Source organism: Populus trichocarpa, chromosome 16 (genome assembly GCF_000002775.5).
Source record: "Populus trichocarpa isolate Nisqually-1 chromosome 16, P.trichocarpa_v4.1, whole genome shotgun sequence".
NCBI lineage: Eukaryota > Viridiplantae > Streptophyta > Magnoliopsida > Malpighiales > Salicaceae > Populus > Populus trichocarpa.
The window spans coordinates 1,071,809-1,097,414 of record NC_037300.2 but is presented as its reverse complement, the minus strand read 5'-3'; the positions used below and the strand labels follow the sequence as shown (position 1 = coordinate 1,097,414).

Below are 25,606 nucleotides of genomic sequence, written 5' to 3'. Positions count from 1 at the left end.
TTTTTAGCCCACATAATTGTATCCTTTGTTTTTCCTTTTTATTGGTTATAAGATCTTAGAACGGTGACTATATTTGAAATACTATGGCAAAGTTGGTAGAGATGGTGCTCGTCGCATCATTACTGCCTCTTTCAGCACAACCTTTCATCACAAACTATTGACTTTTGCTCTCTTTCAATTTATCTCGAGTCATTTTACTCATATACAAGCATGATGTTCACAAATTAACACTAACGTTTACAAAATTAGTCATGCATTCAATTTTTAATTGCAGACGCGAGCTTTTTAACAGATGGCTATCTAGACAGAGTAGTAGACTGGATTCCAGGAATGAAAGATATACGATTGAGGGATCTTCCAAGTTTTATGCGCACAACAGATCCAAATGACTGTCTGTTTAACTTCTCCATGGAATCTGTTGGGAGATCTCCTTCAGGTTCTGCAGTCATTTTCCATACTTTCGATGCTTTGGAGCAAGAAGTCCTGACTTCCCTTTTCTCTATGTTTCCTCGTGTCTACACAATCGGTCCACTTCAATTACTTCTCAATCAAATTCAAGAAGATGATCTGGATTCTATTGATTGTAACCTATGGAAAGAAGAAGTTGAGTGTCTCCAATGGCTTGATTCCAAGAAACCCAACTCAGTAATTTATGTGAATTTTGGTAGCGTAGCAGTGGCTACAAAAGAGCAGCTCGTTGAATTTGGAATGGGACTTTCTAAGAGTGGTCACCCGTTTTTATGGATAATACGACCTGACATGATCACCGGCGACTCCGCGATATTTCCACCAGAATTCACTGAAGAAACAAAAGAAAGGGGCTTTATTTGTAGTTGGTGTCCACAAGAGGAAGTTCTCAACCACCCATCTATTGGAGGTTTTCTAACACATTGTGGTTGGGGTTCCACAATTGAGAGCATTTCTTCTGGCGTGACTATGCTTTGTTGGCCGTCCTTCGGTGATCAGCAAACAAACTGTCGGTATACATGCAATGAGTGGGCAATTGGAATGGAGATTGATAGCAATGTGACGAGAGAAAATGTGGAAAAACAAGTGAGAGAGTTGATGGAAGGAGAACTGTTAATTATTGGAGACAAGCAAGCCCCACCATGTGCAAGTGGGATTACCTAATCTCCCACTTAGCACATGGTGGAGGACTCCCCCTCACTCCCATTAATTGTATATTAATGTACCCCTCCTGTGATGTGTTTGTGTGTGTATGAAGAACACAGTGAGCAGCGTGAGAAACACAGAGAGAAGAGAGAACAGAGAAAAATAGAGAGAACTTGAGAGAGTAGAGTTGAGTTGAGAGAGTTTTATCTCCTCCTCCTTTGTTTGTATTGTTTGTAAGCTTCATTAATACAAACCAGTAGCTCCGTGGAGTAGGCAAGTTGCCGAACCACGTAAATTGTGTGTGTTTGAGTTCTGGAAATAGCCCAACAACTGGTATCAGAGCTTGTTCTTGACAAAGAGGGTGTTTGATCCAAACTCAAAAATCAAAGTTCTCCAAACGTGTTTTTGAACATACCATCGTGTAGAGGACAACCGGACGAATCCACTGTTGAAAACCCGGCGAAGAACCGACGTCCTGCATGCCCGAACGCGCCCCCACGCTCCGACGTCCAGACTGCCCACGCGCACCAACGCTCCGTACGCGCGCCACGCTCCATCTTCGCCCGGCTTCTGCGAAACGGGTCGGGCTGACCCGCCACGTCATCACATCCGTACGGTCGCCGTCAGCGTCAACTGCCACGTCACCTTCCACGTCATCCGACTGAGTTTTGTTCCGATGTGTCGCAGAAGCTAATATTCTGACACATGGCTACATCATCACCGTTGAGGGGTTTTGATCCAGTACGACGCAGGATTCAATCAGTTGACACGTGGTTAAATCAGGACCACTATTGAGTATTGATCCAGTGCGACTCAGGCCATCATCTGCTGCCACGTGGCTTCATCAGAACCGTTACTGAGTTTTGATACGGTGTGATGCAGGACCTAATCAGCGGACACGTGGCTTCATCAGAACCGCTTCTGAGTTTTTGATCCGGTGCGACGCAGGCGGTACTCTGGCTGACACGCGGCTGCATCTGCACCGTCCGTTAATCCAAAACTTTGATTGCTAAAATCTGAGCCATCCGAAGTCCGATTGGGGTGATCTCAGTGTCATTTCCAAGGTTTTCGGCTGTTCCGGACACATATGTAAGGTCAGATTTGGGAAATTCGAATCGGAGAAGTAGTAAAAATGGCAGATGAAATAAAAGCAGCTGGAATTGAAAAATTTGACGGGACAGATTTTGGATACTGGAAAATGCAAATTGAGGATTATCTATATGGGAAGAAACTTCATCTTCCCTTGTTGGGGAGCAAACCAGAAAATATGCAAGAAGAAGATTGGTTACTTCTTGATAGACAAGTTCTGGGCATTGTCCGGTTATCCTTATCAAGAAGAGTTGCTCACAATGTTACGAAAGAAAGATCCACTGCAAGATTGATGGAAGCCTTGTCTGGGATGTATGAGAAGCCATCAGCAAATAATAAAGTGCACCTGATGAAAAAGTTGTTCAACTTGAAGATGGTCGAAAACACTTCTGTGACACAACACCTCAACAACTTTAATACCATCACAAATCAATTATCATCTGTTGAGATTGAGTTTGATGATGAGATTCGTGCACTCATCTTGCTAGCTTCACTTCCAAGCAGTTGGGAAGGCATGAGGACAGCCGTGAGCAATTCAGCTGGAAAATCCAAACTGAAATATGATGACATCCGAGACTTGATTTTAGCTGAAGAAGTGCGAAGGAAAGACTCAGGTGAAAGTTCAAGTTCAGGATCAGCTCTCAACATTAACACTCGAGGGAGGAGACAGGATAGAGGCTTATCCAGAGGCAGATCCAAATCAAGATACAGAAGTAAAAGCAAGTTCGGACCCAGAAAGCAGGTTGAATGTTGGAATTGTGGCAAACCTGGTCATTTCATGAGGAATTGCACAAAACCGAAAAAACCTGAAGCTGACTCTGCAAACGCCACTACAGACGAGGTACAAGATGCTTTGATTCTTGCTGTGCATAGTCCTGTTGATGATTGGGTTCTTGATTCTGGTGCTTCATTTCACTGTACACCACACCATGAAATGATGCAAAACTATATTGCTGGAGATCACGGTGTAGTCTATCTGGCCGATGGACAACCATTGGATATTGTGGGTATAGGAGATGTACAAATCAAGACAATGAATGGATCTATATGGAACTTGCAAAATGTAAGGCATGTTCCTGATCTAAAGAAGAAGCTGATCTCGGTCGGACAACTTGATGATAGTGGTCATTCAATCCTTTTTTCTGGAGGTATGTGGAAGGTATCAAAGGGAGCAATGGTTTTGGCTCGTGGAAAGAAAACCGACACCCTGTATATGACCACAAGATTTGCAGACATTATTGCCTCTACTGAAGCAGAAAATCAAGCACATCTATGGCACTGTAGACTCGGCCATATGAGTCAAAAGGGGATGAAGATACTTCAGTCGAAGGGAAAGCTGGCAGAATTAAAAAATGTCGATCTAGACATTTGTGAAAGCTGTGTTCTTGGAAAACAGAAGAAGCTCAGTTTCTTGAAGGCTGGCAGGACCTTAAGACCAAGAAAGCTAGAGCTGGTACACACAGATTTATGGGGACCGTCTCCAGTAGCATCTCTTGGAGGTTCTCGGTATTATGTGACTTTCATTGATGATTTCAGCAGGAAGGTATGGGTTTACTTTCTGAAAAATAAATCTGATGTGTTTGAAACATTCAAGAAATGGAAGGCTATGGTTGAGACTGAATCAGGTCTAAAGTTGAAATGCTTAAGATCTGATAATGGAGGAGAATACATTGATGGAGGTTTCAAGGAGTATTGTGCTGTCAATGGTATCAGAATGGAAAAGACCGTTCCAGGCACACCGCAACAGAATGCCGTTGCTGAACGGATGAACAGGACCATCAATGAACGAGCTAGAAGCATGAGGTTGCATTCAGGGCTACCTCAAACATTCTGGGCTGATGCAGTTCATACTGCAGTTTACTTGATCAACCGTGGACCATCAGTTCCTTTGGAGTTCAGATTGCCCGAGGAAGTATGGAGAGGAAAAGAGGTACAACTCTCTCATTTAAAGGTCTTTGGGTGTGTTTCCTATGTGCATATAGATTCTGATGCTCGCAACAAGCTAGAAGCCAAATCCAAGAAATGTTTCTTCATTGGTTATGGAGATGAAGAATTTGGATATCGGTTCTGGGATGATCAGAATAGAAAGATTATCAGAAGCAGGAACGTGATCTTCAATGAGAAAGTTCTGTACAAAGACAGATCAAGTGCAGAAACAGATAAGGCTGATTCAGATACAAGTCCACAAGGATCTGAATTCATAAGATTAGAAGGCCTTCCCGATGTTACTGAGCAGAACAACAATCAAGAGCCTTTACAAGAAGACTCAAGCATATCTGTACCCGCTACTACACAAGAAGAAGCGGAGCAAATTGAACCAGCTGTTCGCAGGTCTTCGAGGACGATAAAGCCCCCGCAACGGTTCACACTTTTACTGAATTACATTTTGTTGACAGATGGTGGTGAACCGCTAACTTATGAAGAATCCTTACAAGATGGAAACTCAAGCAAGTGGGAGTTAGCCATGAAGGATGAGATGAGTTCGTTGCTGAAGAACAAGACTTGGGAGCTAACCACACTGCCTGAAGGAAAGAAGGCTTTACAAAACAAGTGGGTTTACAGAGTGAAGACTGAGCATGACGGAAGTAAACGGTTCAAGGCAAGACTTGTTGTCAAAGGGTTTCAACAAAAGAAAGGCATTGACTACTCTGAGATATTTTCTCCAGTTGTGAAGCTCACAACAATCAGAGTTGTTCTGGGGATAGTAGCTGCAGAAAATTTACATCTTGAACAGTTAGATGTAAAAACAGCATTCCTTCATGGTGACTTGGAGGAAGATATTTACATGCAACAGCCAGAGGGGTTTGCAATGCAAGGAAAGGAGAATCAAGTCTGCAAGCTACAGAAAAGCCTATACGGTTTGAAGCAAGCTCCAAGACAGTGGTACAAGAAGTTTGACAACTTCATGTGCAGTTCCGGGTATACAAGATGCCAAGCTGATCATTGTTGCTATGTCAAACATTTTGACAACTCCTACATCATTCTACTATTATATGTAGATGATATGTTGATTGCAGGATCCAGCATTGAGGAGATTGATAAGCTGAAACAGCAGTTGTCAAAACAGTTTGAAATGAAGGATCTGGGAGCTGCTAAACAAATACTTGGCATGAGAATCTTCAGAGATAAAGACAAAGGCGTACTAAAGCTTTCACAAACAGAGTATGTCAAGAAGGTTCTCAGCAGGTTTAGTATGGATAATACTAAACCAGTAAGTACACCACTGGGGAATCATTTCAAGCTCAGCAAAGATCAGTCACCAAAAACTGAGCAAGAATGTGGATACATGGATAAGATTCCATACGCCTAAGCTATCGGCTCCTTGATGTATGCTATGGTCTGTACCAGACCAGACATTGCCCATGCAGTGGGAGTTGTAAGCCGATATATGAGCAATCCTGGAAAGCAGCATTGGGAGGCGGTCAAATGGATCATGAGGTACTTAAAAGGTTCATCGGAAACTTGTCTTAGTTTCACAGCTGGTGGTTTGAAACTTGAAGGTTTTGTAGATGCTGATCTAGCAGGAGATGTTGATAGCAGAAAGAGCACTACAGGATATGTTTATACTCTAGGAGGTACTGCTGTTTCCTGGAGTTCTACCTTGCAAAAGATCGTTGCTCTTTCAACAACAGAAGCTGAATATGTTGCAGTCTCAGAATCTGCAAAAGAGATAGTATGGTTGCAGAGTTTCCTGAAGGAATTGGGCAAGTTGAATGGAAAAGGTACTTTGTATAGCGACAGTCAGAGTGCAATCTTCCTTGCCAAGAATCCAGCATTTCACTCCAGGACGAAGCATATTCAGATCAAATATCACTTCATCCGACAACTGCTGGATGACGAGCAACTAATGCTAGAAAAGGTCTGTGGAAGCAAGAATCCAGCTGACATGTTAACCAAAGGAGTTACACTTGATAAACTGAAGTTGTGCAAAACTTCAGTTGGCCTTCAAGGATAAAAGATAATTTCATTGTTTGTCTCCAAGTGGGAGATTGTTAATTATTGGAGACAAGCAAGCCCCACCATATGCAAGTGGGATTACCTAATCTCCCACTTAGCACATGGTGGAGGACTCCCCCTCACTCCCATTAATTGTATATTAATGTACCCCTCCTGTGATGTGTTTGTGTGTGTATGAAGAACACAGTGAGCAGCGTGAGAAACACAGAGAGAAGAGAGAACAGAGAAAAATAGAGAGAACTTGAGAGAGTAGAGTTGAGTTGAGAGAGTTTTATCTCCTCCTCCTTTGTTTGTATTGTTTGTAAGCTTCATTAATACAAACCAGTAGCTCCGTGGAGTAGGCAAGTTGCCGAACCACGTAAATTGTGTGTGTTTGAGTTCTGGAAATAGCCCAACAAGAACAAGGTAAGAAAATGAAGAAGAAAGCCATGGAGTGGAAGAGGTTAGCTCTCGAGGCCACTCGTCCAAGTGGTTCATCATCCATGAATTTAGACAAGTTGGTGACGGAAGTGCTCTTGTCAAGAAATCAAACTTATGACGTATAACAAGAAAACAATTGAAGCTCAAGACAAGACAGAGAGACACCTTTATTCCTTTGTTGTTTCCTAAAGTTATTGTGGTGGATATATTTCCAATTAATATCTCATGTATTCTGCGATTAAATGTCATCCATAGGCCAATTGGCCCCAGTGGTTCATCATCCATCGATCTAGACAAGTTGGTGATGGAAGTGCTCTTGTCATGAAATAAAAACCGTGTCTTTTTTGAAAGATAATTAAAGCTCAAGACAAATGTATTGCTTCCAAGGTCATTAGTGTCGGTGCATTGCTTAGTTATATTTCATACATACATTGCTAATGTTGTGTGTTGATTGTTTTTCCTAAATAATGCTGTACTTGTTGTAGTAATTTTACCAAAGGACAAGAGAGACCGTTCGAGGGATTTGTGCCCGTTCAAGAGACCACTTATTTAATTTATGAAACGATGAGGCATAAGTAATTAAATCTTGATAACATAACAATGTCTACTTAGTCGGTTATGGATATATAATAACTAAGTTATATATATCCATAGTCTGAATCGATAGATCAGGGTTAAATCTGAGAAAATACCTGAGTTTCGTGAAGTAATCGGCATGCCGAAAACATCCATAACTTTGGATATAATTATTGAACTGATCAAATTTAACCTGCAAATTTTACCTTGGTAGCTAAATATTTCATTGTTTAATAATAGTTCATATAAACATGCATGATGATATCTTAAGCTTTTCTAATTTAAATTATTGCTAAATAATATGGCTGGCTACTGTTGAGTGTGGAGTCTTCTCCAAAGGACAAGAGAGTCCGTTCAAGGGAACTGTGCCAAAGGTTTAATAAATTACTTTGCTCTGGTTTATGTTGTCTTCATCTGAAGAATTGTCTGGTGTTTGCTCTAGACTCTTCCGCCAAGGTGGTTTCATGTCCACTTGGGCTGCTTTCCTAATCATATATTTTGGCTTATCAGGAGAAAAATAAATTAAGGATAGGAATAAATGGAACATCTGTTTCCAGATTTCTTGGATTCATCACACTATCAACACTCCAAACTTTTGATTTTTCTTGTCATCTAATTACCTTTGGAGCTTAATGTGGTGTCTGTGCTGAGGAGATGTTTGCCTAAATTGTTTGGCTTTGCATTGATTGGTGCACATAAGAGGTGTGGTGATACTTATAGAGAAGATTATAGCAGGCTAAGATTTCATTTGTATTCTATATATGCGTTTCCAATTCATCCTTCCATTAATGTTTTGTACAAAATCAACAATCTTAAACAAATTCATGCAGATATAATGGCTTTAAAAAAAGCCAAAAGATCCATGTCTAGGAATAAAAAAAAAAAAAAAAAAGATAATGACATGGCAGACGAGAGATGATAGGGAAAAGTGAAAAAAAAAAAGTTATGGCAATACAGAGGAATCACGTGAAAAAAAAAAAAAGGGAGAGACGATGCTGAAAAAGAACAACAAATAATAACAGCTACTGTAACATCACATATTAAAAAATCACGTGAAGGAGTGCAGATGCAGGTTGGACTTGTTGGCAAAGGAGGTCAATTATGAGCCCTTTTCGAAAGAAAACTTGAAGGTGTGTACAAACTTCAGGTTCAACTTCGGGCCTACCGGAGATTTTTTGTCAATAAGAGAATATCGGGTTTCTGCTGCCCGGTTTCTTTGACATTAAAACTGAGTACAAAGTAATTTACAATAACAATATGGTTGGGGTTAAAAAAATGAGATTAATATAAATAAGATAAACCCAAAAATAAACCGTCTGTAAGGTTTTGGATTCGGTATAATATCCACCAGAGAGATATTGACTATGGATTCAAACGCTAATTCAAAGGCTAATTTATCTACTTTTTAAAAAATAATATAAATTCTATTTTTAAATTTGATTTAAAAATTTAAAATTTTAAGTTGAATTGGTTCTTAGATATGGTATTAAAGTTTTGATAATCATGCGATCATGAGTTCAAATCTCACAATTTCTATTTATTTAATCAAAAAATTAAATACAAGGTTTTAATTTAAGGGAATGTATTAGAGAATAATATAAATAATATCTTTAGACCTCACTTGGTAGGTTAAATTTTTAAGTTGAATTAGTTCTTTTAACACCCTTAAGTCCTTAACCATAGACAACAGCCTAACAAATTAATATAATAGCATTCATATGACACTACAGAAGAAACATAGCATGTAAGCCATGGCTGACAAGCCTCATGCAGTTTTTATCCCCCTCCAACTTCAAAGCCACATAAAATCAATGCTAAAATTAGCCAAACTACTTCACCACAAAGGGTTTCACATAACCTTTGTCAATACTGAGTTCAATCATAGACTGCTGCTTAATTCTAGAGGTCCTGATTCCCTTAATGGCTTTCATGATTTTCGATTTGAAACCATTCCGGACAGCGTCCCTCCTTCTGATACTCTTGCATCTGCTGAAGATTTTAAGAAAAACCAACTGGCTTCATTTAATGACCTGCTTGCCAAGCTTCATGACACAACATATTCTGGTGTGCCCCCGGTGACTTGTATTGTCTCTGATGGTATGATGCCATTTGCTATCAGTGCTGCTGAAATGCTAGGAATACCTATTGCGTTGTTCTTTACTATATCTGCATGTGTCTTCATGTGCTCCAAGCAATTTCGTGCATTAAAAAAGAAAGGCCTAGCGCCATTAGATGGTATGAATATGAAATCAACTTTTTATTGCCCTTTGGTTTTTGAAGATTGAAATTACCTCCGAATTTGCATCCAACTGTTCTTTGTGTTTGCAGACGAGAGCTTTCAAACAAATGATTTCGCGGACAGAATCATAGACGGGATTCCAGGAATGAAGGATCTACGTTTAAGAGATATTCCAAGGTTCTCTCGAAGTACGGATCCAAATGGTTGGTTTTTTAACAACGCCATGGAAGCAGTTGAGAGTGCTTCTAAAGCTTCTGCAATTATTTTGCATACTTTTGATGCTTTGGAGCAAGAAGTTTTGAATGCTCTATTCTCTATGCATTCACGTGTCTTTCCAATCGGTCCACTTCAGTTGCTTCTCAATCAAGTTTCTGGAGATGATCTGAAGTCCATTGGATGTAACCTGTGGAAAGAAGAGTCCGAGTGTCTGCAATGGCTTGACTCCAAGGAACCAAACTCAGTAATTTATGTGAACTTTGGCAGTATAGCAGTCATCTCAAAGCAGCAGTTCATTGAATTTGGAATGGGACTTGCTAAAAGTGGTCATCTATTTTTATGGGCAATAAGACCTGATATGGTCATTGGGGACTCGCCTATTTTTCCACCAGAGTTTATGAAAGAGACTAAAGAGAGGGGCTTCATTGCTAGTTGGTGTCCACAAGAAGAAGTCCTCAGCCACCCTTCAGTTGGAGGTTTTATAACTCATTGTGGATGGGGTTCCACAATTGAGAGCATTTCTTCTGGGGTGCCTATGCTTTGTTGGCCATCCTTCGGTGATCAACAAACAAATTGTAGGTATACATGCACTGAGTGGGGGATTGGAATGGAGATTGATAGCAATGTGAAAAGAGATAATGTGGAGAAGCTTGTGAGAGAGTTGATGGAAGGAGAGAAAGGTAAGAAAATGAAGAGCAGGTCCATGGAGTGGAAAAAATTAGCAGAAGAGGCAACAGCTCCAAATGGTTCCTCATCCATGAATTTGGACAAGCTGATAAACGAGGTGCTCTGTCATGAAAGGTCAAGAAGACTCACTCGAGATTGACTCATACTTTTCAATGTACTTTTTGTGCTATATGTCAATTGTTAATTGATCTGGTGTTGTTAATAAGAGCCTCAATATTTTCTCATTCTCTTTTGAGTCCTGGGATTGTTCGAATCCGCATTATTTTGTTGGAAAGAGTTTCTAAATTCTTTTTCTTCTTGACTCTTGCATCATTTTAATATAATCTATGTGCTTTCCATTATATGAGATGCGTTTGATCTTGGATGTGGATCCTTTTTCTCAGTCCTTTTTTTATCTTAACCAAGATTGTTGCTTGAGACTTATTCTGACCAAGAGAACACAAAGATACAAATTCATGAAAAAGGGTTGGATATAAACTCTAGCCAGAAAGAGCTGTTTATTCTCAAACAAAGTATAATCTTCTAAAAAATCTCTCAAGAAAATTATGATAATAACTCAAATATGTTTATAGCGGATATTAACAAGAAAGGAAAAGAAATAACAAGAAAAAAATAAAAGCTATAATTCAAAATTAATGAGAAAAAAACACAAACTTAGAAAAAAATCTTTTAGGCCTAATTTTATAGTGGACACAGTAAGTTTACCTATTATAGTGAAGTGCTTATACAACCTCCTCGTAAAATTTGATCACGATCATATCAAAAAGTTATTGATGTTTTCGCAAAATATATTTTGTACGACCAAACCTCTTTTTCCATCTATTCATAAATGTGTCTTCTAGGTTTAAAACCCAACCCGGTGATCAACCCGGTATAATGATTAGGTCACGGGTCAGATGGGTTGACCCGGGTACCCGGGTCAACCCAAAAAAAAGGGTTCAAGAATGACGGAATTGTGCGCCCTACAACTTAAGAAACACAAATTCTTCAACTGCTGGTATCTCCCCAATCCTCTTTAGCGCTTCCTTGCTGGGTTTTTCATCCACACCAATGGTCATTACTGCTTGTTTTTGTGGAGCGATCTTGCCAACGCTCATGAAACTCACATTTACATTCTCCTCACCAAGGATATTCCCCACACTGCCAATCATACCTGGTTGATCAACCTGACTGCAAAGTATGAGGCTGCCTTCCATGCTCACATCAACACCAAATGAATCTACCTTGGTGAGGTGGGGCTTCCTGTCTTTCACTCTTCCCTCCACTTTAATCTCACCAGAGTCAAAAATTGCAGTGGCAAATTTTGATTCCACATTGGCAATTTGGACCTGGATGAACTCAAGTGAATTCTCAGGTGAACCATCCAACAGAATAATCTTCTGTTATCCTCAGTCCTCCACTTAAAATTAAGCTTTCAAATTTTGCCCAACAACTAAAACCTGAAATAAAAAGGAAGAAAATTAACTAAAACCAAAATCTTACCAAAAGAATTAATCAAAATAATCTCACCATGTCCCTGCTTTTCAGCCGCTGAATTGACACTTAATACCCATTAGGAAGAGGCACCAAACACCTTGGATTTGGATTTTTTGAGAAGGTTTTGAGATTGTGGGGTTAGATTTTTGTAGATCTCTGAGAGAGAATGTGAGAGATTGAAAATTATTTGAGTATAAGAAGATACTGGCAGAAACGAGTAAGATAGCAAAAGCAAAGATGAAAGGGTATTTTCTTTCTTTGATTAGATTTTGAACAGATATCATCGCCAAAAACGAACAGATTTTGAGATTGTGGGTCAGAGACAGAGAGAGACAATGACATTCAATCAGAGAGAGACGATGACTTTCAATTAAATTGAGTGTTTAGGAAAAAAAACGACGTCGTTGTGTTCATATATATATATAAAATAAGGTCGGGTCTCGGCCGGGTTTACCCGGGTCGGCCGGGTTCCGGGTCGACCCACCTGGTCAACCGGGTCTCACCGGGCCAATTCCCAGGCTGTTTTTTGCTTAGACCCGGGTCGGCCGGCTCGACCCGCCGGGCCGGGCCGGGTTTCAAAACTATGCTTCTAGGCTTTTCATGTGTTTCAATTGTAACAGATCTTCATCCAACTATTGAGACTCCGTAACTACTTTTTGTTAAAGAATTGGAAGTAAGAAAGTACTTTCACAAATTCTTGTGTGCTTGGATTACAAACATAAAAATGCTTGGATAGTGGGTGCATGGATAATATGATTTATGATCAAAATCTGCTCGCATACTCAAGACTGGTTAATGGCTGCACTGTTGAATTACCAAATGGATCAATAGCACAAGTAACTCACATAGGCAGAGTTCATCTATCTCCTGATTTGATCCTTGATAATGTTTTGTGTGTCCCATATTTCCAATTGAATTTAATTTCCATTAGCAAACTAGCATTTGATTCTTCTTGCATAACCATTTTTCTAAGCCAATTTTGTGTGATTTAGGACCTACATCCGGGGAAGATGATTGGGACGGGAATTGAAATGAAGGGTCTCTATTTTCTCGACCAAGCCAAGAAAGGAACATGCAACCATGCCAAAACTTCCAACCCGAACCTTTGACATCAACGTCTTGGGCATCTCTCAACCAAAGTCTCTCTATTATTTCCTAAAGTTAATTCTTGTTCTAACGACAAGTGCTTGATTTGTCCATTAGCAAAACAAATAAGACTTCCATTTTCTTCAAGTTTCATTACTACTATATCTCTGTTTGATTTTATCCATGTTGACATTTGGGGTGGTTATAAAGTTTCTTCTATTTTAGGTGCCAAATATTTTCTTACTATCGTTGATGATCACACTAGATGCACATGGATTTACCTTATGAAACACAAATCCGATACTAGGGATCTTCTAGTCAACTTCATCAACATGGCTGAAAATCAATTTGATTCCAAAGTCAAAATGATTCGTAGTGATAATGGTCTTGAATTCAAACTTGAAAGCTTTTACGCTCACAAAAGTATCATTCATCAAACTAGTTGCATTAATACTCCATAACAAAATAGCGTTGCCGAACACAAATATAGGCATTTGTTAAATATGGCACGTGCCTTACTTCTTCAGGCCGGTCTTTCTAATCAATTTTGGGGTGACACTATTCTTGCTTCCGCTTATCTCATAAATCAAACACCAACCCCTATTCTCCACGGAAAAACACCATATGAAAAACTATTCAACACAGTTCCCAATGACTCACACTTACGAGTATTGGTTGCTTATGTTTTGTTTCCACCCATGCACAAAGTCACTCCAAATTTGATCCTCGAGCATCTCGGTGTATCTTTCTTGGATATCCTTTTGGGAAAAAGGGGTATAGAGTTTTTGATCTAGCTAAACAAAGAATAATAGTCTTCAGGGATGTCGTTTTCTTTGAATCCATATTACCTTTTCTTACACCTGCATCATATACTAATCCTGATGCCCCATCATTTTTGCCTCCCACACCATCCTTACCTTTCGACATAGATTTTGCACCCCTCCTCCAATTACCTGCCCTACACTCACCAACTCACCCAATTCCCAGACACCTCCTTCCACCAGCTCATATACCCCTCTGGCTCCCATCATAGAGTCTTCATCTCCCTTCATAGAGTCTTTATCTCCAGTCACCCCTATCCCTCAACTACCTGATTTATCTCCCATACAGGCCCACTCCTCCCTTGTGCCCATTCCTCCCCTTCGTTATGGCAGTCGTTCTATTACCACTCCTTCATACTTGCAAGATTTTCATCTCGCCATGACTCTCCCTTCAAAGCCTGACCCAACATCCTCCACGAACATGGTTCACATTTCAGGTACTGCTTATCCCCTCTCTACTTATTTATCTTACACTCACCTTTCTCCCCATCACAAGGCTTATACTGCTCAACTCACCCTCCTCAAAGAACCCACCAGTTTTTCACAGGCTGTTCAACATCCTCGGTGGAATGAGGCCATGCACCATGAGATAGTTTCTTTACAGGCCACTGGGACTTAAAGTTTGGTACCATTGTCATCCCACAAACGGCCAATCGGCTGCAAGTGGGTATACATAATCAAGTTAAAGGCTGATGGGATAGTGGAACGATATAAGGCATGGATGGTGGCTAAGGGCTACAACCAAGTTGAAGGCGTTGATTATCAGGAAACCTTTGCTCCTGTAGCCAAGATGGTCATTGTCCACATCTTACTTAGTGTGGCAGCTTTGTGTGGTTGGCATTTACATCAGTTAGATGACTTTGCCTCCTGGCTTCGAGCAAAAAAGGGAGACACTCGTTTGCAAACTTCATAAATCTCTGTATGGCTTAAAACAAGCTTCTAGACAGTGGTTTATCAAGTTGTCCAGTGCACTCAAGGCTGCAGTATTCCATTAGTCTTTGTCTGATTATTTCTTATTCATTTGAAGCCATCATGGTAACTTTTTAGCATTACTGATATATGTTGATGATGTGATATTAGCTAGGAATAATTTCCAGGATATAGAGAACACCAAACTTTTCTTGTCCAAGCAATTCAAACTTAAAGACTTAAGGCAATTTAAATACTTTCTTGGCATTGAGGTTGCAAGATCACGACATGGCATCAGTCTGTCACAGAGAAAATACGCACTCGACATTCTAGATGATACGGGGTTTTTGGGTGTCAAGCCATCTGGGTTTCCTTTGGAGCAAAATGTGTCCCTAACACAATCCGATTGAAAGCTTTTGGAGGATGGATCAACATACAGGAGGTTAGTTGGCAGGTTACTCTACCTAACTATAACTAGACCGGATTTGACTTATGTTGTGCATATCTTAAGTCAATTCATGGACAAGCCCCGGCAACCCCATCTAGACACAACTTATAAAGTGCTCAAATATATCAAACAAACACCTGGGCAAGGCATCATGTTGCCGTCCACAAGTGCACTTCAGTTACGAGCATTTTGTGATGCTGATTGGGCTCGTTGTAAGGACACGAAAAGATCAGCTACTAGTTACTGCATTTTACTTGGAGAGGCACCAGTTTCTTGGAGAACCAAGAAACAAACAACAATATCACGTTCAAGTGCAAAGGCAGAATATCGCTCCATGGCTACTACATGCTGCGAAATTACATGGCCGAAAAACATTTTGAAGGACTTACAGATAAATCACACACAGCCAGTAACTTTGTTCTGTGATAATCAAGCAGCAATGCACATATCATCGAATCCCGTCTTTCATGAGCGAACCAAGCACATAGAAATAGACTGTCATTTGATACTTGAGAAAATTCAAGCAGGAATGATTCAGACAGCCTATATTCAAATTACACACCAACCGGCAGACTTGCTTGCTAAGCCTTTAAGCTCTACACAGTTAGAGACTTTACTTAGCAACTTGGGTGTAATTAACATACACTCCAACTTGAGGGGGAGTGTTAAAGGAAATCAAGCACAGCATAGGAAATCAATCACATAATAGGAAATCAAGTTTAGTCAAATACTGTAATTGAATCTTTAATTATTTGTTTCCTTATTCATAGATAATTAGGCTTGCTCACAGGCAATAATATAGAATCTTGATGTTAAACCATCAGTATAAATTATAAATTCTACTTACTCTGAAATAAAACAAGAAGATATCATTCTCTTCAAAATTACATTTAGCTTTATCTTTTGTTACTAAATTGCAATCCAGATATTAACAACCCCGAAATGGTGATAAACAGTGGACCTTCATACCTTTAATTGGTGTAAGACCTTTTTCTTTGAGTGGACGAAGTTGTTTGAAGCACATGAAGCAACAAGCAGAGACAGTTTCAAATAGTGCAATAGGTATTCCTCGCTCTTCAGCAGCTGCGATAGTGAATGGCAAGGAATCCGACACGATGCATGTTACTGGGGGCACATTAGAAGTGGCTGTCTCATTGAGCTTGTTAAGTAGGTCACTGAATGGAGCCATTAAGTTGTTCTTGACAGCCTCAAAAAGTGCAAGGATATCTTGGGAATTGAAGCATCAATATCCGAATGAGGGAGCCCATCTGGAATGTTTTCAAATCGAAAATCAAGCAAACCGTTGAGGGAATTAGGACCTCTAGATTTAAGTAAGCGTCTATGGTTATATTCAGTATTGACAAAGGTTATGTGAAAACCTCTGTGATGAAGTAGTTTGGCTAGTTTTAGCATAGATTTTATATGGCTTTGAAATGGAAGTGGGATAAGAACTGCATGGGGCTTATCAGCCATAGCTTTAGCAAATCAGGAGCAACGGAGAATAGTGGAGAGTCTGGTGTTTTGGAGCAGAGCTATTGAGACCACAATCTCTGGTGTTTTCGAGCAGTAGTTCTACTGAGACCACAAATGTTTTTATTCTTTTCTTTTGAAATGTAATAAAGTAAAAAGTTCTGCAGTGGAAATTTTCAAACACAATTAATCACATAATAATACAAATATATATAAAAAAAAAAAAAGAGGAAATGAAATTAAAATCAGTTGAATAACAGCTCATTGATTGAGATGAGCAGGAACCATGGAGGACCACTTCAATTGATTCTTCAGAAAACAACAGACAACTTTTGAGGGGAAATGCATCCCCTAGACATGGAGGACCACTCCCATTGATTCTTCAGAAAACTACAGACAACTTTTGAGGGGAAATGCATCCCCTAGACCCCTGTATCATGCATCTCATGAACCATGGAGGACGACCACTTCAATTGATTCTTCAGAAAACTATATACAGGCGACTTCTGAGAGGAAATGCATCACTTTTCGCAAAGAATAGAGAAGGAAATTTAATATCTTCTTCTCCACTAGTAATTTTAGCTCCTGAACAGTCCAAAGAAGTTCTTAGTTCAGTTTGCTGAGGAAAGAACTATTATAATGATTTTCCTTGGCCATGCATGATACTGGTAAAAATTAATGAGTAATGCTACTCCCAATACATATTAGGAAAATTATAATCCATTTATCAAAACCTGAAAAAAGGGATGTCAATCCAAATACCTCAAAATTCACAAAATAAAATCTAATCAGAGAAAAAGATGGAAGAGTTGCCAGTCAAGACAGGAACCTTGTATACCAGGAGAGGTTTCCCATTAAAGAAGTTACTATATAGGAAGACAAGACTTGTCCTTTCTTTTGTGGTCTTACAGCTAGGTAAAAACGTAAAATCTCCAGGTCGAAGGTTCAAATTTCTGTTTAAACATGCACATGCCTAACATAGAGCAAACAAGTTACGGAGGGGAAACATAGGCTCTTAAACCCCCCTCCCCCATTATTAAGAAATGTCTGCAAGTGCGAGAGAAATTTACTACATTTAATTCAGGACTTTCAGTTCCCTTAATCTAACAGAACATTTCTTATGCGTTGCCTTCGCAATTTATTACAGTTACAGCAGAATACCCCATTACAGAATTTGTATGTAAGGCCCGACTGAAACATTCTCCAGCAAGTGCATCCCGCTTGATGGTCCTGAACACTGGACACCATGACAACTCTCTTCACTTCCAATGGACAGGCGGGATCAAAAGAAAAGGGAGAGTTTATCCTGTACAATCTATCCCCTAAGCTTTAACTTTTGCCAGGAATTACGACTTAGAGCACCAAAATAAAGCTCCTTGGAAGAATAAAAAAGATAAAAAGACTTCCCAGTCACCATCTCCCATGTATATTTTCCTTCCACCATAATACACATTTATGCATATGACTATAAGTCTTAACAAGATGAGAGTCCTGGATAATCCTTTGAAGGAAACTATTAGAAAGATAAAGATGAACCCTTAAAAAACCTGACTCAATAAAGGTGAATCTATGCCACTTCCAAGCTCCAAACCACATTAGTTCCATTTCCATGTCCAAATTTGCCGAGAGATTGATGTAAACAGATTGGCCATCCAGTTGCAATATCTTTAATTCTTTCCTCGGTCAACTCCTCACTGATTCAGAGTTTATGTGACCACTATTCCCTGGATGTGCACTCAGGCCAGTAATGGTATTGCGTTGCTGCCCAAAATGTCTTAAAAGTTCCATCTGGCGTTCATTCGTATGAGGAAGGCAAGCTCTTAAAAGCTCAACAGGCATTTCTCGTTTTGTTGCTGCACGCACCTCTGAATCAATACCTTCTGCGCTAGGTGGTGTCTTTGCATAGACTGATTGCAGTATAGTGTCATATTTAATCAGGCAGTACTTCATAAGAAGATCAAAAAATTCATCAAATGATGCCTGCCAGAGAGCAAAATTGGGCATACCACAGTTGGCAGAAGCCTGGGGACCATGTAATAGTTTACTAGCTCTTTCAAGAAGACACTTCAAAATAACTGTGGCTCCATCCCCAGCAGGGCTACCAAGAGGCCGAAATGGTGGCTGCTCTGAAGAACAAACTATGGCTACAAGGCAAGCACTCAATGCATGAAGATCCATGCCACTTACACATGCAGAAACTGTCTTTGTGAGATTTGTAGTTGTGTCAGCTGCTCCCGTATCTGAGGGAATGCCACCAAACAAAAACCTCAAGTGACGGAAAATAGCCATGCAGACAACACGGGTGAGTTCACTCCCGGGATACAGAAGCTGAAGAAACTTGCAGATGAGCTTTCGACCCTTGGGAAGTGATACTAACCGCAGGAACACAATGTCATCCTTTGAGGCAAGTCCAGCAGTTTTGCCAGTTTGGCCAAGTGGGTCAACAAGCTGAAGTGACGCTGCCAATCCTTCAAGCAAGTTCTGCCGCCTACGCCTGAGCTGAGCCCCACCATCTTGGGGCTGATTACACTGCAGGAAACGGTCAATATCATCTACATCAAGAAGAAGAGACAGGCTATCTTCAATGGTGATTCTAGCTGCAAGCATAGGTTCCTGTTCCAAAGGCCTCTCAGACATTTGTTCAGAGTTTCCATCACCAGAACCAGGAGGATCAACTTCAAGAAGGGGATGAGGCCTCCGTATGGAAGGGAGGGGCATCTTCCCGAGAGCATCAAAATGGAGATGAGAATGCTGGTCTGCACTGTTACGAGATCGAGAAGGTAGCTCCTTCAAGTGAGACGGGCAGAAATTGTTTTTAGTTCTCGACCCAGTAGATCTTTTGGCAAGAGAAGCTTGGTGGTAGTAATCGTCTATATATGGGTCATTGCTATGAGTAGCAGCATGCTGCATTTTCAGAATACTCTCGATTTCATCAGCTGTCATATGCTTGGATCGGAATTGCACCCAGCCACCATCACTTTTCTGACTACTAGTGTCAGAGCCTTGTGAAAAGCGCCGGTTTCTTTGGGATGATTTATGTTTTTGTTCCCTGATATGTAATGATGAAGGATGTGCATTAAAGAGTTGAGATTGCATTGCTGCAAAATGAGCCAAAGATGGTTGAACTGAAGGGTGCAGTCTCTGCTGTTGCAATTGCTGCTGTGGTGACATTAATTGGGAAGACAATAGGCCATTTTGATGTGATAATTGTTGTTGCAGTATACTCTGTAAGAGCCTAGACTGATCTACATGTAATAAGCCAGCATGATTAACCCAATGTTTTTGTGGCCTGTTATTAAAAGAAAGGCCAGGAGACGTGATCTGGGCCAGATTTCCACCATAATGTAACCCATGCTGTAAACCAGCCAGATGAAGATTAGAGTTTGACAAAGGAGACAGATTCGGGGCAGACAAGTGTGACTGCAGTCCACCAGCACGAGAAGCAACATTAAGGTGGTGTGGCGAACAACCAGGAGGAGGGAAAGATGTGAAATTTGATTTGGGTACAGGAATTGGTTCACTTGAGAAGTGCTGAAGCTGTTGTGGCTGCTGGGGATATGAGGAAGTTCTGTACAAAGGTTTTGATTCTGAGAAACAAGCAGAAGAAGGTTGGGGCTGTGATGACCATCTCTTGCTATCCTGAGAATTTTCTGCATTAAACATTTGTTGATCTAACCAACTCGTAAACTCTCCATCTTGTGCCCAATCAGTGGCAGATGAGCCTGAAAAAGAAAATGCTATTAAATATCATGGCAGGTATACTTAGACACCACCATTGAAGTAACACTGACCTAAAAAAATTATATGCCACACTGCAAACTAATAACTATGGTATACTAGAAAGTGGAAATATATCAATATTAATCATCAAATAAAGTTATAGGAACTACATCTTATTTTGCACACTGGGAAACACCACAGAAATCATTTGCACTAGTTGCCAGCACGTGATGAGAAGTACGCATGTACCCAAAATATCTTATTACTTCTTTCAGTTAAGAAACCGGGGGACAAGCAACCATCTGGCACAACAAAATTGTTCATACTAATTGCCGCAAAGTGATATGATGGATGTACCAGAAGTTCATGAGACTGACTAAATCAATCTCAAAATGGTTAGCAGAAACCAAAAAAATAAATTAATTAAGTTTAGCCAAGAAGCCACTCCATCTTATTGATGGGAATGACTTCTGACCTGCATACATATGTAAGGACTCCTGCTAAAAATATCTGACAAATTATCAGGCTTATAGAAAAAACTCAATAAAGTCAGAAAGACAATCATGAAATGCTTCGTAAATTAAATAAAATGGAGAAGAAAACTCAGGTAATAATTCACTTTCAAGCCGACAACAAAGAATGAAAGCATTTCTATTCAATAATACTTTTTGGCTCACAAATAAACTGAACAATTATATGAGAATCAAATCTCCCCAATCACATGATCGTATAAAATGCTCAGCACTCAGAAAGCAAATTTACAGAATAATAAGTCTAGTAAACTTCTTGATTTAGTGCAACAAGATAATGTAAACAAAAAGTAACAGTTGAACTCACTTTCCCTCGAAAAGGATCCAGATCCTCTGTCACCAATAACTCCTGGATTCCTGGGTCCAGTTACAACTCGGTTCAACTGTGTAGATGGACAACAAATTCACAATCCAACAAAAAAAATTACAAAGCATCCCTCAAACAGGTTGGAAAAGATACCAGAGGCAAGATGATTATAAACAATAGTAGAAGAGAATATAGAGAGCATTATCCTAGAAGAATAATGTGATATAATGACAAGAGCTCATCCCAACTTCCCTAGCTTGGGCCTGACCTGCTCAAGGGAAGTATTTGATTGTTGTTGCTCATCTCAAAGTTAATGTTAGACCAGCTAATGCTTATGATGGCAGTTTCAGGTTTAGAAACCAAAACTCATCTAACAGAAAATGCATGTTCAGTTCATACTCTTTGAGGCAGTTCATAGAGAATCTTGGCCTTCCTCATTTGACCTCCTCAATGCATACATGTGCTACATAGAACTCATTTAACAGAGTTTTTCAGTTATTTTTCCAAACCGAGATGATAGACAGAAATTAGCTTTTGATGAATTAAGAAAGGTTGGAAAGGGGAAGAGTGCTACATCTTGTGTGTAGTAGTTGTACTGAAATTCACTGAGGTAGAAGAATACTTTTGACATGTTTACAATGTTTGTTGTGATTTGGAGCATTTGAATTGACCAGAATTCAAGAATGTTCAAAGACCCACTCCCTCCCAAGCAGCAACTATAGGGTAGAAAGATTACTTTCTAGGCCCTCTCAATAGAGCATTGCTTCTGCAGCATTTGACAAGATATCTTCAGCTTACATTTCACTGGCGCTGCAATACCTTACTTTTATTGATTTAATTTTCTATTTCCTGTATTCTGCTATGGAGATGAATTAATCCTCATTGTGAAAATGTTCTCTCATGCTCCTAAATTCTTAAATTTTTATTAACAATAAGAGATGAAGAGGAGGTGGGTATCGAGGTGAAGGTATAATGCAACCAACAAATGATACAGAATATGTTCAGATCAAGAGAACAATCGACACAATTGTCCCTTCCACTTTTTGTCTCTCTTCCTTGAACTCATAACTTAGCATCTATCCCTTTTACTCAGACAAAACCATCAGGCCCTAGTAGAAAACTTCATTTTGATATTTTTTAAATTGAGATGCATCATAAGAACTAATTCAACCTTGTTGCGGCCCTGCAATATGCAGTTTTTAAGCACTTACCAAAAAATCTACAAGCTAGCTTTTGCACCCTTCACAATTTCTATGATAATAACTAAACTTGACATCTTAATACAGAAATGAAATATAAAACATGCAAAACTCATTGAGTATTATGTTATACATAACCATAAAAGTTAAAGAATCTAACCTTAGCAAAAGTACTTGCCAGATCATCAATTTCAGATAAAGATCCTAAACATACACCCTGAAATCAAAAGGAAAAAAAGAAGAGAACAAAAATGAGAGCCATTACAGCAGCAATTCATGCCCCTAGAAGTTAAATCAATACTCGATTCTGAAACAAAAGGCAAGTCTATTACTGTTAAAGAATAATCAAGTGTTTAGAAGAAAAATCAACCACAGCCTTAAGAAGCATGAAGAATATTTTTTAGATTATAAATGTGTCATAGTATAGCAAACAGTGGTACACGATAGCTGGCTGCAACAGAACAGAAAAGTACCTGACAAACAAATAAAAGTTTTATCTTTCTTTTTCAATAACTCTTCAGATAAGAGTTAAACAAACATTACAATGGACACTGAAATGATAAAAACACAGGAAAGAACAGACGTAGCTGACATCAAATTGCTATGTTTAAGCACATAATAGGCCATTCTCCTCTACAGGATCCTTTTTTGATGATAACAACAGGAAGAACATTTGGCTGCTGACAGCAGACTGGCAACTTCTTACCATCAAGCTTCTAAACATCAGATGCAACTTATGAAATGAGAGGTTTTAGTTTCTTTTCTCAAGTCACAAATGAATTTATCTCATACACGAGAAAGAAGGACCGGGAAACTTCATTATACAAACATCTAAAGATCATTTATGAGTGATTACCACTTGAAAATGGAACCATATATCCGCAACCAGAAAGGACCGGGAAACTTAATTTTGCACACATATAAAGATCATTTATAAGAGTGATTACCATTTGAAAATGGAACTATATATCAGCAACCTCCTTTGTTTTCAAAACAATAATTACCACTCAAAAATCAAAACACACACACACACATACACACACAAAATGTTTTAAAATGCCATAATTAGTTCAGTATTATGTTTTTAATCTTTCTTAGTTTTGATAGATTAACTCTAAACTACCAGTTTAGTAATAAATGCACAATGAAGACAACGACATCAAGCCTCCAGCTATAATGACAATCAATTACTAAGTAACAAGATCTTAATTGATATCTGCATCCAAAAATAATACACATATGGTACATATAATCAAACAGATTCAAATGGATAAAACATTAAGCTAATTATATTCAGCAGTCATGAATTAAAATGCTTTCAGTAAAAGAGCAATGGTGAGAATAAATGCTGAAAGGATTAGAGAAGCAAAAAAAATATCTTACTTCATCTCTATCAAACAAACGGTACTCATCATTGGTGGGCCCGAGCAAAAGATTCTCACCCTCATCTTCTAAACCACCCAACTCCACTTCTTCCACAGCATGTTGACCAAAAAATTCGTACTGTGAAGCGTCAAAGAGTGCACCTGAAAGATAGTTTGAAAAAAAAAGTTATGAAGTTGCAGAGTTAACAGAAGAGCAAGCTTGACAAACTCATGAAGCAGTAGGAAAACTATGAGTTATCTGAATTCACGTTCTAGTATAGAAGACTAGATTGCACCCTTCACAGAGGAGTAAAAGACAAGGACTAACAAGTAAAACAATATGCATCAGTATAAGCCCCAATGTGCATCCAATAAAATTGACCTTATATGATGAGAGAACCTGAAGAAGTTCAAGAAAATAAAAAAAATTTGTAACAGAAGCTGGGCATCAGCTATAAAAACTTGCCATGCGAGATGGGTTTTCAGCTATAGCATACACTAACAAAATCGCATCACAGCAATTCTATCTAGTAAAGACTAGGTTACCAGAAAATCATGTAAAGTTCCAATCACCACTATCGAAAGCCACGCACCTAACTAGCACATTACTGATCCAACCTAAAATCACGCTATCCAAACTAATATTCACACAATTCAAAACCAACTTACTCACCATATATCATAACTTGCTTTGCATCGCAAGATAATAAATAAATAAAATTCAAAGCTCGATATTCATTCAAACAACAAAAGAACGAGAATTTTGATTTAAAAAGCCACAAACTTCATAAACACAAAACCCAAAAATCATCCCTACGCTAAATTTAAGTATATTCCCAAATCTAAAGAATCTATCCCTACCCAGAATCACAATCCCCCCCCCAAAAAAAAAAAAAAAAAAAAAAAACCTAGTCTTTCTTAAATCCCAAGATTTTAGATTCTATAAAAAAATCCCTTTAGAGTCTAAAAGCTCTCTCTTTTTTTTTAATAATATTTCATATCCCAGCATGAAAAAGGAAAATAAAAAACCTTAAATCCAATCCCAAAAAGAATCAGTTTTTTTAATCAAATACATAGAATCATAAAAAAAGACTAAAAATCAAATAATTGGAGCAAGAGAGAGGTAAGAACCTGAAGAAGATTCAGTGAATTCTTTGAAATCCTTGCCATCAGATCGCTCCATATTTACAAAAACCTGCAAACAAGCAAAGAAGAAAAAGGGAAAAGAAAGAAAAACCTAGATTTCCAGAACAAACTACGTCGTTTTCTAGTTTTTTACTGGAAAAAAGAAACCCTTAAGCGAGTAATTTAAGATTTGCTCAAAAGAAGAAGGAGGTGGGAGTGTAGAGGAATGGTATGGAGAGGAAACTAAAGGGAAGTTTAGGGTTTATTTTGAAGGGAAGAAACCCCTCTCTTCTGCAAAGAGAGGAAGAGAGGGATTATTATTCAGCATCGAAGAAGAAAGGGCAAGAGGAAGGAGAGGTGTGTTTTTTTCCCTTGATGGTCAACAAATATAAACTTTTAAACATCAACACCAAATATTTTCTGATACAATAATTACAATTTGATTGTTGGTTGAAAAATATTTTAAAAAAAAAAGTAATTTTAAAAAGTAAAATATTTTTCAATATTTAATAGTATTTTTAAAAATAAATTAGAAATTTTTTTTTAACATTTAGCTATATAAAAAATACTGAAAAATAACTTAATAATATTTTTTAAAAAATTTACTTAAAAAACAAAACAAACTCTTATAGATAAAAAATTAAAGGATGAAATTAAAAATATATATATTTATATAAATTATTTTAAATAAAATAAATAATAATTAGAATAATAAAGAATAAATTTGACAAATAAAAAAGTTAAAAGATGATGATATTAAAAAAAATTATAATTTCTTAAATTATTTTAAATAAAAATAAATACTAATCTAAAGAATATAAATTAAATCTGATAGATAAAAATTTTTAATTAAA

General features: G+C 38.5%; 4 protein-coding genes across 17 annotated transcripts in view; 2 read left to right on the top strand and 2 right to left on the bottom strand.

Moving 5' to 3' along the window:
- LOC18110480 (7-deoxyloganetin glucosyltransferase) overlaps nucleotides 1-7,726 on the top strand; it is a 91,175-nt gene extending 83,449 nt beyond the window's left edge. For 4 of the 10 annotated variants that reach the window (XM_052447759.1, XM_052447757.1, XM_052447756.1 and 1 more), the window contains one exon: nucleotides 275-1,408. In XM_052447759.1, the coding sequence (XP_052303719.1) occupies nucleotides 275-1,131 (857 nt within the window). In that variant the 3' untranslated portion in view covers nucleotides 1,132-1,408. Of the gene's footprint in view, nucleotides 1-274; nucleotides 1,409-6,564; nucleotides 6,966-7,475 lie in introns of those variants that run through there. The other 6 variants (XM_052447755.1, XM_006388739.3, XM_052447747.1 and 3 more) reach the window with 5 other exon arrangements.
- Nucleotides 1-16,622, bottom strand: part of LOC18110473 (7-deoxyloganetin glucosyltransferase-like) — a 36,673-nt gene extending 20,051 nt beyond the window's left edge. Inside the window, exon 1 of one of the 4 annotated variants that reach the window (XM_052447767.1) lies at nucleotides 16,357-16,622. In XM_052447767.1, coding sequence (XP_052303727.1) covers nucleotides 16,357-16,510 — 154 coding nt within the window. In that variant the 5' untranslated portion in view covers nucleotides 16,511-16,622. Of the gene's footprint in view, nucleotides 1-16,024 lie in introns of all 4 variants that reach the window. The other 3 variants (XM_052447768.1, XM_052447770.1, XM_052447769.1) reach the window with 3 other exon arrangements.
- On the top strand, nucleotides 8,867-10,638 carry LOC18110469 (7-deoxyloganetin glucosyltransferase). The gene is made up of 2 exons (XM_006388729.3): nucleotides 8,867-9,390; nucleotides 9,484-10,638. Exons 1-2 carry the CDS (start codon nucleotides 8,907-8,909, stop codon nucleotides 10,434-10,436), a joined length of 1,437 nt encoding a protein of 478 aa, XP_006388791.2. The 5' UTR covers nucleotides 8,867-8,906; the 3' UTR covers nucleotides 10,437-10,638.
- A 939-nt stretch (nucleotides 16,623-17,561) lies between the features above and the next one.
- LOC18106064 (protein PAT1 homolog 1) lies at nucleotides 17,562-25,134 on the bottom strand. 2 transcript variants are annotated; one of them, XM_006373584.3, is made up of 5 exons: nucleotides 24,759-25,134; nucleotides 23,647-23,789; nucleotides 22,424-22,480; nucleotides 21,065-21,140; nucleotides 17,562-20,229 (listed from the first exon to the last, which is right to left on the bottom strand). In XM_006373584.3, the coding sequence occupies exons 1-5, from the start codon at nucleotides 24,808-24,810 to the stop codon at nucleotides 18,191-18,193; spliced, it is 2,367 nt and encodes a 788-aa protein (XP_006373646.2). In that variant the 5' UTR covers nucleotides 24,811-25,134; the 3' UTR covers nucleotides 17,562-18,190. The 2 variants fall into 2 exon arrangements, with proteins under 2 accessions (XP_006373646.2, XP_024443863.1); XM_024588095.2 differs by lacking the exons at nucleotides 21,065-21,140; nucleotides 24,759-25,134 and having other exon boundaries at nucleotides 23,647-23,716.
- Between the last annotated feature and the right edge of the window lie 472 nt (nucleotides 25,135-25,606).